General features: G+C 48.9%; 1 protein-coding gene across 1 annotated transcript; it reads left to right on the top strand.

Moving 5' to 3' along the window:
- Positions 1-3220: 3220 nt before the first annotated feature.
- CCL5 (C-C motif chemokine ligand 5) lies at positions 3221-10089 on the top strand. The gene is made up of 3 exons (XM_056127631.1): positions 3221-3345; positions 6062-6173; positions 9649-10089. The coding sequence occupies exons 1-3, from the start codon at positions 3270-3272 to the stop codon at positions 9734-9736; spliced, it is 276 nt and encodes a 91-aa protein (XP_055983606.1). The 5' UTR covers positions 3221-3269; the 3' UTR covers positions 9737-10089.
- Positions 10090-11148: the final 1059 nt, after the last annotated feature.

Here is an 11148-nt window from a genome sequence, read left to right as displayed (position 1 = left end):
AGCCCTGGGTCTCTGGTGGCGGAGGCGGATACAGAGAAAGTGACCGCCTTTCTCCTTCCCGCTTCACATTAGTCACCCATGAGACCCACAGACATCAAGGGGACCACATGTGGTATCCAGGCTCAAACCCCAACCTCCAGCATACAAAACATGCACATTAACCCTTTGAGACATTTCCCCTGGCTCATTTTCTTACTCATAATAATAATACTAATACTAATAATAATGTTATCTGGTCGGACAGATAGTACAGAAGGTGAGGTGTTTGCCAAACCCAGCTGCGCTCAAAGCTCACTCCTGGTAGGGCTCAGGGCATCATATGTGATACCGGGAATCAAACCCACATCAATGGTGATGAAGGCAAGCCCTCCACCCTCTGTACTAACCCTGATTTACAGAGGAGAAAGCTGAGAGCATCAAGAGTAAGTACTTTGTCTAAGGTCACCTGGCTCATGTATGGGCAAATACCTCTGCTCAGACCCCCAGATTCTTAGGGGCCCAGATTCTTTGACAGATCTTCTATCAAAGAAGAAAAATGATCACCATGTTTCAGCATCATTGTGAGGCAGAAACAACTAAAAGAGGTAGAAACAATTAACATGACTTCCTGCCCTGGTCAGTTCCATGCCCTCAGTTACCAGGTTACCTAGGAAATAGGTACTAGCACAAAAAGAAAACATCCTTGGGGCCTGGATCTGTATAGTACAGTGGGTAGGGTGCTTACTTAAACAAATTCAGCTGAGTTCAATCCCCAGCACCACATATGGTCCACCAAGCTTCACCAGGAATGATTCCTGAGCACAGAGCCAGGAGAAAGCCCTGAGCACTGCCAGGTGTGGCCCAAAAACAAGAGAAAAGGAAAGAGAGGAAGGAAGGAAGGAAGGGAGGGAGGGAGGGAGGGAGGGAAGGAGGGAGGGAGGGAGGGAGGGAGGGAGGAAAGATGAATGGGTAGAGGTAGAAGATTGACTTTTTAAATTATTTTTAGATCATTATAAAGCCATTCATGATTTAATTTCAGTCATACAGTATTCCAATACCCTTCCCTCAACCAGTGTACATTTCCTAGCACCAGTGTCCCCAGTTTCCCTTCCATCAACCCCCCCTACCCCCCACCCCTTGTCTGCCTCTTTGGCAAGAGTTTTTCCTCTCTCTCTCTCTCTCTCTCTCTCTCTCTCTCTCTCTCTCTCTCTCTCTCTCTCTCCCCCTCTTCCCCCTTTTGGGCCTTTTTGGGCCTTGTAGTTTACATTATTGTTACTGAAAGGTTATCAAGAATATACTTGATTTTTTTAAAGTTACTTTTTTTCTTAATTATTATTTTGTTTGTCAGGAGACACTTTCCTTCCGTGAGGATGTCAGAAGCACTTACAGGAACACTTAGGGGAGCAAACTAGGGTTCCTGCATGTAAACAAGGACTCCAGTCCTTGGAGCCCTCCCCCAGGCAGGACACTTCCAATCATCCTTAAGTTGGTTCAGTTCAATCCAGACTATGTGATGGCTAGTTTTGAATCCCAAGTAGGAATCAATGAAAACTTGTGTATCTAGTTCTGAGGCATGGAGTCAGGACCCTGACTCTCGTCTACACCACCCACACCATGTACTCAAGGATGTCAGCGAGCATTTGGGTGAAAGTCACAGCCCCAGATGCTGGTCCCCATCATGCATCCATTGAGTGTTCGTGAGTCATTTCCACGCTCTGGGTCTCCATTTCCTCTCTTGAGACTGAGAGCGTAGATAAAAGATGCCTAAAGCCCTTTCATTTGCCTGTTGCTTTTGTGCTCAGGAGGACCTTAGAGATAAGATGACACCCCAGTATTTACTAATTTTCCACAGCTAGAAGATAAATGGGAACTGGAGACATGGTATAGTGGGTAGAGTGCTTGTCTTACATGGGGCCAGCCCAGATTCCCTCTCTGGCACCTCATGTGGTCTCCCAAGCATAGCCAGAATGATCCCAAGTGCAGAGCCAAGAGCACCCTGAACATCTCTGGATATGGCAAAAAGAAAGAAGAAAGGAAAAAACATATATATATATATATATATGTATATAAACCTCTATAACTCTGAATGTATTATTTATGTACATACTAAACAAAAGCATCTTGAACACTACCATACAGGCATGGGAAGAGAGTACATGAGTTAAGGCACTTGCGTGTGGCTGACCCTGGTTTGATCTCCAGAACCCTATATAGTCCCCTGTGCCCTGCCAGGAGTGACCCCTTAGCACAAAACCAGCAGTAAGTCCTGAGCACTGCCAGGTGTGACCCAAAAGCAGAGAGAGAGAGAGAGAGAGAGAGAGAGAGAGAGAGAGAGAGAGAGAATGGGCCTAAGAATAGCAGAATAGTGGGGCTGGAGCAATAATCCACCAGGTAGGGCATTTTCCTTGCACACGACCGACCCAGGTTTAGTTCCCAGCATCCCATATGGTCCCCTAAGAACTGCCAGGAGTAATTCCTGACTGCAAAGCCAGGATTAGTCCCTGTGCTTTGCTGGGTATAACCCAAAAAGCAAGCAAAAAAAAAAAAAAGAATAGCACAATAGTGACTGGTATTGTATAAATCTTCAATACATGACTAATAGCCGTGTGTGGTTCAAAGTCCCCCCTCTCCTCACTCAATAAGCCTGTATCCTAAGGATCATGCACCAAGTTAACTGGAATTGGGGAGAATTCCTTTATCCTGCTGAAAGTAAGAACACTCTCCCCAACACACACACACACACACACACACACACACACACACACACACACCAGACCAATCTGCCCACACTGTCACTGATCTTGCTGTGTCTTGAGGAGCTGCTCTCGCCTCCTTTAGGGCACATGTCAGGGGAACCCCGGCCCCCACAGGGAGTCACCTTCCATCAGCATCCATCCATGGAGAAGGAAGAGGAGGCACAGATCATACTGCAGCACTTAAACCCCACCAAGCTGTGTGGTTTTCAACGCTGCCCTAACTGCCCCAGGAAAGCAGGGGAGCCCAGGGAGGACCCCCTCCCCCGGGCCATGAGACTGAGGGTGTCAGGAGAGGGGGACGCTTCCTCCAGGAAATTGGGGCGTAGGAGATTTCCAGGAGTGATTTCAGTTTTCTTTTCTGTTTGCTGTGACTTCACTGCTGAGATGAGCCAATGTGTAGCAGCTGAGCTGGAAACTCCCCGTCAGGAAGTAACCCCTCTACTGGTCTGGTCCCCTATAAAGTGCCAGAGTTGTAGTGAAATCTTGAGAACCTGAGACAGCAAGTGAGCGTGCCAGCTCAGAAGCCCAAGCACCATGCAGGGGTCCACCGCTGCCCTCGCCCTCGTGCTGGCCACCGCAGCCCTGTGCGCACCTGCGTCCGCCTCCCCACGTAAGTGCAGGTTCTGGCCATCAGCCCCTCAGCGTGGTCAGTCCTATCCTCCTTCCAACTCTAGCACTCACACTGTCAGGATCCTGTGACTTCCATTCTGTTTTTGGTGGGGATGGGGATCACCCACACAGGTTCTGGGGACTATTCTCAGTGACATTCTGCCAAACAGGCCAGAAAATCCAAAGCCAAGAGCCCAGAATACAGAGCTTCTCGGACCCTGAAGTGACAGGGACCAGCAGGGTCACACCCCGGAGAGCTCAGGGGCTATGTGGCATCAAGGTCCAAAGTCGGGTCCTGGTGCATGCAAAGTCCGGACACCTGATCTCTGAGCTAGTCCCCAGCCCCTATTTTTCTTTCTTTCTTTCTTTCTTTCTTTCTTTCTTTCTTTCTTTCTTTCTTTTCTTCCTTTTTCTTTCCTTCTTTCTTTTCTTCTTTCTTTCTTTCTTTCCTTTTTTCTTTCTCCCTTCCTTCCTTCCTTCCTTCCTTCCTTCCTTTCTTTCTTTCTCTCTCTTTCTATCTCTTTCTTCCTTTCTCTCTTTCTTTCTTTCATTTTGTTGGTGGAGGGGAGAGACACATCTGGCAGTGGTCAGGGCTTCTGCCTAGCTCTGTACTCAGGGATTATTCCCGGTGATACTGAGGGGATCCTATGTGGTGCCGGGAAGCAAACTGAGGTAAGGTAAAACTCAAGGTAAGTTCCTCACCTGCTAGACTATTCCTTAGACCCCTGGTTTACATTCCTATATATTGTTGACCCAGAAGAACAGGTGTCCCCCTCACCCCCCACCCCCCACCGAGATCTCTAAGCTACCCCTTGGTAGAATTACAGATCAACTTCCTATGCCTTTAAGCTCCATCCAAAGCCCCATGGGGTTCATCAAATGCACATCTATACTAAGTATTCAAGGCAGCTCATACCTATGGCTGGGAGGTTTCCAAGACACCTCTAAGCAGTTCAAAGGAAAACTACTGGGACAGACAGAGGCAGATATAGGCTCCCCTATTTCATAGACCAGGAAAAAAGAAATGGGTTTTGAGAAAGGATAATCAAGTTCATTAACTGCCTAGATGGATTAAATATGGGATGGTGCCAATTGTTTCTTCTACGTTTATCATCTTAAGAATAGCCACAACTTCCCAGCAATAACACTTCTGGGAATATATCCCAAGGGTGCAAAAAAGAACAGTAGAAACAACATCTGCACCTGTATTGCAGCATTGTTCACAATAGCCGGAATCTGGAAACAACCCAAGTGCCCTAGAACAGACAACTGGTCAAAGAAATTTTGGTACATCTACACAATGAAATACTATGCAGCTGTTAGGAGAGATGAAATCGTGAAATTTGCTTATAAGTGGATGGCCATGGAGAATATCATGCTAAGTGAAAAGAGTCAGAAAGAGGGGTACAGACATGGAAGGACTACACTCATTTGTGGAATATAATATATCATAATATGAGACTAATACCCAAGGACAGTAGAGACAAGAGCCAGGAAGATTACTCCACAGTTGGAAGCCTGCCTTATGAGCTGGGGGAGAAGGCAGCTGGGATAGAGAAGGGATCACTAAGTCAATGATGGTTGGAGGGACGGGAGATGTGTGCTGAAAGTGGATAAAGGACCAAACATGATGGAGTCTCATTATCTGTAATCTATATTGCAAACCATAATGCCCATAAGTAGAGAGAGAAAAAGAGGGCAATTGTCTGCCATAGAGTCAGGGGGAGAGGTAGAATGGGATGGTGGAAGGAATTCTGGGGACATTGGTGGTAGAAAATGTGCACTGGTGGAGGGATGGGTGTTGGATCATTGTATGACTGAAACTCAAACATGAAAACTTTGTAACTGTAGCTCTAGGTGGTTCAATTTTTTTAAAAAATTTAAATAAAATAAAAAGAACAGTCACAACTTTGGGTGCCAGAAGAGAGTACAAAGGTTTAGGTGCTCCTGGCATGAGCAGCAACTGAAGCCCTCCTTGAAATCCCGGCACTACATATGATCCCCAGAGCACCACCAGGTGTGGCCCCGGGCACAAATCAGGGTATGATGCCTGAGAACTGCAGAGTATCCGCCCCCCCCCCCCGCCCGTCCCCAAAACTAATAATAATAGTCATCACAATTTAGAGCACTGACCTGGGGGAAACAGAGGCCCAGAGATATCAGGTTCTGATTAAGGGCACACAGCTAGGCCCTGCGGGAAGCTAGCATTCTGCTTGTTCTGAAGCACTCTACCGGGAGCAGGACACGTCCCATGGTCATCTTGAACAAAGTGACCGACTCAGTGCTCCTCTGTCCAGAAACTTCTCCTCAAGCTTCCTCCCAAGGTTTCCCCAAATGCCTGCAGCCTCTGCAGATCCCTTGCCAGAGTCCTGAGTGTGGCGAATGTCCCTGCAGAAAACCACAGGGCTCCAAGAAACCAAGTTTCTGAATCCACCGAGGATCCCAGGAAGGCACAAATAAGGGCAGAGACCCCAGGACAACCCGAGAGAAGGTCAAGCATGCCCTGAGAACCTGAACCCTAGGGATTAGAGGCAGGAAGGGGATTAACTGCACCCCAGGATGGAGTGTTTGGGCCCCCCCCCCGCCTGCCTCTGTTTTGTGGTGTCACCAGTGAGTCTGTCTGGGTTTGGACCGAGGGAGGAAAGTGCTAGAACATGCTCAGCGTGAGACTCAGTGTGCACAGGCAGTGAAAACCGTTCCTGTCGTTCTCCTCCCAGATGCCTCGGACACCACGCCCTGCTGCTTCTCCTACATCGGCCGCTCCGTGCCACGGGCCCACATCCAGGAATATTTCTACACCAGCAGCAAGTGCTCCATGCCGGCAGTCGTGTGAGTCTTGGTCGAGGGACCCTCCGGAGGGTGCCATGCCCCATCCTCCCTCCAGCTGTGCCCTTAGCTGGGATCCTCCTGTTGGGTCCTACCCTGCTCCCCACCCACTGAGCACATGTCAAAGGAGTGTGCTTCAACTCTCTCCACCCTGATTGGGCCTGAGCGGGCCTCTGACCTTCACAAGTTGTGTTGTAGTTTTTTGTTTGTTTTTGAGGTTTTATTATCTGGTTGGAGGGAGGGGCACACATAGCAATGCTCAGGACTTCCTGATGCTATGCTCAGAGATAGAACCTGGTGTGCTCAGGTGACCATCTGGAGCACTGGGCATTGAGCCCAGTCAGGCTGCATGCAAGGAAAGCACCCTACCCACTATACTATCTCTCTGGTCCTACAAGTTTGTGGTTTTGTTTGGTTTTGTTTTTACTTGAATGTCATCTGTCATGGAGAACATCAACTGGGTACTCCCTTTTCAGTAACAAACCCAAGAGTGCCCCCAGGTCCCTCAGCCACCACTGAAATCCACCTACAGCCTCAGGGGAACAGGCAGAAGAGGTTGGGACTCAGATTGCAGTTGGGTATGTACAGAAGTAAAACTGTGTGATGAGGCACGGGAACTCATTCTCTTGCAAAGAGGAAAACTAGAAACCCCAGGGGAAATCTAGCCCCGCTGCACCTCTGGGAGGCATCTGTGCATCAGGGTCCCCAGGCCTTACCTTATGGCTCAGTGGTCACATAGGAGACTCTACAGGGTTCAGATTCTGCAGCTGAGCCCTGGGAGTTTAGATCTGCCCAAGGGTCTAGATCTGCCCAGGGCTGCCCAGTAAATGAAGAACAGAGACCATCTCTGTAGCCCCCTTGTTCTGCAAAGGTGACACTCACAATGAGTGAAGCTGGAGAAAGGTAAGGCCAGAGTGTCAGAGAACAAAAAAGGAGTCATCACTAAGATTCTCTATAAAGTGGCAGATTTTCTTAATTCCAGACTTCCTGTGATCCTGGCAAAGTCAGAGGTGTTCAGAGAGGCCTTTTAGCTCTGATGGAGCCTGGCTAGCAGGAACCAGGAGCAGGTTGGAGAGACGGTACCGAGTTTAACATGTTTGTTGTCATGAGAGAACACCGCCGGGTTGACCCACAATTTTTTTTAAGAGACAGAAGCAATGCCTGACATGCAAAGTGCCCTGGGTAACCACACGGCCTCCTGAGCACCAATAGTCAGAGCCCTGGTGGATCCCAGGTTACCACCAACCCCGCCCCCACCCCCCCACCAAAAAAAAAATTGCAAAAGGAGAGAGGGTTTGGATCTGGAGTGATAGCACAGCGGGTGGGGCGTTTGCTTTGCACGCGGCAGACCTAGGTTCCATTTCCAGCATCCCATGTGGTCCCCCAAGCACTGCCAGGAAAATTCCTGAGTACAGAGCCAAGAGTAACCCCTGAGCATCGCTGGGTGTGACCCAAAAAACAAAAAAAAAAAAAAGGAGAGGGGGTTTATGCAGCTCCAGGGGCAGGAGAAAGGGCCTTGAGAGGTGTGCGATGTGAAGGCCACTGAGATGGAGGCCCTGGCAGAGGAGCCCGAGGGACTGGCACTCTGGGCAGAGGGAGTGTGGCCTTGAGGCTTCTTGTTTTTTGTTTTGTTGTGTTTTGGGATCACATCCAACAGTGCTCAGGGTTACAGGCCAGGGAGGGAGGAGTCACACACAGTAGTGTTGGGAGTCACACACAGTAGTGCTGGGGGTATCATGTGATGCCAGAGATCAAACAAGGATTGTCCACAAGCCAGGCTGCACCTGACCCTGTGCATGACCTCTACAGCCCCAGGCCTCTGCTTAAAGTTTGTCTCCGAGCAAAGGCACTGGGGGCTGGAGTGAGTGCAAGGAAGGGAGAATATTAGTGCTACGACAAAGTGTTGTCAAGTGTGGCATGAGCCGGACAGGGGCCTTGCCATGACAAGTGATGGGGCAGAGATGCCACAAGAGGGTCAGGCATTTGCCTTGTATGTAGCTTATTTTGGTTTGATCCTCAGCACTATGTATAGTCCCTAAGCACTGCCTGGAGTGACCCCTAAGCACAGAGCCACAAGTAGCCCCTGAGCATTCCTGAATGTGGCCCATACCCTCCACCAAAAGTGACAAGTAAAACTTGCTGCATGGATGCAATGCATTCAGTATCAGTTAAATGCCCACTGTGTGCCGGACCCCAGACCACAGGGAAGTCAGAGGAAAAAGCCAGCAAGTTTTGACGCATGTGCTTTCTTGGGGCATGTTCCTCATGACACTGAGCAGAATGAGTCAGGGAGAGAGTTCGCAAAGCGCTGGCAGGAAGAGAAGACTTAGCAAGGTGGGGCCATTTTGCGGCATTGCCTTCTGCAAGGATGAAGAAGTGGGGCTGGACTGAGCAACCTCATCCCAATGTCGGTTTCCTGACCTTTTCACTTCCTGGCCACCAGCAAGGAGAGAGGACAGTGAGGGTGGCAGGATTTCCTGTGTTTGTTTTGTGAACAGGGGCAGGTTGGCTCTGAAACTAACTTCAGAAGCCTCATCTGCAAGAGGAAGAGAAATGTCGAGGGCTCAGGGTGAGTCTCGGAAAAGAGACTGCAACTTCCTGCAAGTGACCATTACCCATAGGAGGGCTCTGGGCAATAGTAGTATGGGCGTATGGGCAGGGCATTTGCCTTGAATGCAGTCAACCCAGGTTCAATTCCTAGCACCACATATGGTCCTCGGAGTCCCACTGGGAGTGATCCCTGAGTTCAGAGTCAGGATTAAGCCCTGAGCACTTGCCATGTGTGGCACGATAAAGAAAGAAAGAAAGAAAGAAAGAAAGAAAGAAAGAAAGAAAGAAAGAAAGAAAGGAAGGAAGGAAGGAAGGAAGGAAGGAAGGAAGGAAGGAAGGGAAAAGAAAAGAAATAAGGGGCAGGGAAAAGTTATTCATGATAAAGCCCTACAGAACATAAAGAAACGCCCTACCCGCTGTGCTATTGCTCCAGCTCCTCATGTGTTTCTTTTTTTTTTATTTTTTATTAGTGAAATACCATGAGGTACAGTTGTAGACTTCCAAGTTTTTGTGCTTGGGTTTCAGTTATACAATGATTGAGTACCCATCCCTCCACCAGTGCACATTCTCCACCACCAATGATCCCAGTATCCCTCCCACCCACCCCCATCCCCACATCCCACCCTGCCTCTGTGACAGGGTATTCCCTTTTGTTCTCTCTCTCTCCTTTTGGGTGCTGTGGTCTGCAATAGAGGCATTGAGTGGCAATCATGTTTGGTCTATAGTCTACTTTCAGCACCTCATGTGTTTCTTGAAGTGCACATAAGTCTTTTCTGGTTCAGAGCCCTTGGGATGCTCCAGAAGAGGCAGCATCTTTTCCTTAAGAGGCACAAATACAATCTTCCGAGCTCCCCCAAACACCTTCACCACTTCCCCATAAGCCTCCCAGTGTCTGTTCCAATGCTCACACTCTTCTCCTCTCCCATAGTTTTATCACACGAAAGAAACGCCAGGTGTGTGCCAACCCAGAGGACAGATGGGTGCGGAAGTACATCAACTCTATGGAGATGAACTAGGACAAAGGACACCTGGAACCTGAACTTGGATGCACCCTTCCATTGCTTCTTTCTCCTGAAGAGTCTGAGAGGCTTCTCCTGCAGCAGCAGCAGCAACCACCACCACTACCCCATCAGCAATACTTCCTCCTGTTGGACACAGCTTCCACCCTAAACAGCAGCTAGGAAACCCTCTAGCAGCACCCCATGCTCTGCCTGAAGCAGTAAGGCCCTGGCTCCAGGCCCTCTACATGGCCTAGACCCTGCCCTCAGCATACCTTTTGCCTCTTGAGGCAAAGGAGAGAAAACTGGGCCATTATATTAAAGCAATAAAACCAAAGCTCTCACTGAGATCCCTCGCTGGTCGGGGCTGATTGGAAAGTGTGAGCTCTTGCTTGCCAATAAAGTTCAACACAATTACCGCGCTGGCTCCTGGTGTGATGTCCCTCTCAGGTACCCTCCTCCTGCACAAGCATTAAACTCACAGGGCCAGAGCTTGCACCCCACTGGCACCCACCCTAGCCTGGTCAGCAGCCACTGACACACATTGAGCACAGCTGTAGGAAGGGGTTCTGAGAAGGGGCCGGGGCAGGACAGAACAGGCAAGGAGGCAGGTTACTCTGGGACAAGTCACCCCACTCCAAGGCCCCAAAAGTTTCTTTCTCCCTGCCACTGCACCACCCACTGCTTCCTCAGACCTTCAGGGGCCCTTCTACCCACTCTGTTATCACCCCAAACACATATATCCACTGTTCTGTATTTTCACGGGGTTCTTTAACATCACTGAAATGGAATTTTTATGGCAAGCCCCAAATGATCTTAGTTCTTTCAAACAGAGCAAGATCTTTTCTTTTCCCTTTTTTATTTAGATACCATGATTTACAAAGTTGTTGACAATAGAGCTTCATAGATATTTTTTGTTTTGCTTTGGTTTTGTTTGGGGGGCCACACCCGATGGTGCTCAGGGCTTACTCCTGGCTCTGTTCTCAGGGATCATCCCTTGCGGGGCTCAGGGGATCACATGGGGTGTGAGGGATTGAACCTGGGTTGACCACCGCAAGATAAGTATCCTTCCTGCTGTACCATCTCTCCGGCCCTAACACAAGACCTTTTGTGGTTTTCTAGGACAACCCCAGCATTCTTTGTTTAAATTTTTTTTTAAGTTTTTGGGTCACAACCAACCATGCTCAGGGGGGTTCTCCTGGCTCTGCACTCAGGAATTACTCCTGGGTATAGAAGAATCTATGGGATGTCAGGAATTGAACCCAGGTAGGCACATGCAAGGCAAGCACCCTGTCCACTGTACTATTACTCCAGCTTCAAGTCCCAGCATCCTTGAAGTGGAAACATTCCAACTTTTCCATCTCTATGTCCCTGCATGACAATATATAATTGGTCATAACTAACCAGCATTAACTGAGCACTTGCTGTAA

Source organism: Sorex fumeus, unplaced genomic scaffold, assembly GCF_029834395.1.
Source record: "Sorex fumeus unplaced genomic scaffold, SorFum_2.1 ptg000063l, whole genome shotgun sequence".
NCBI classification, from domain to species: Eukaryota; Metazoa; Chordata; class Mammalia; order Eulipotyphla; family Soricidae; genus Sorex; species Sorex fumeus.
The sequence above is the reverse complement of the archived record's forward strand: the minus strand, read 5'-3'. Positions and strand labels throughout refer to the sequence as shown.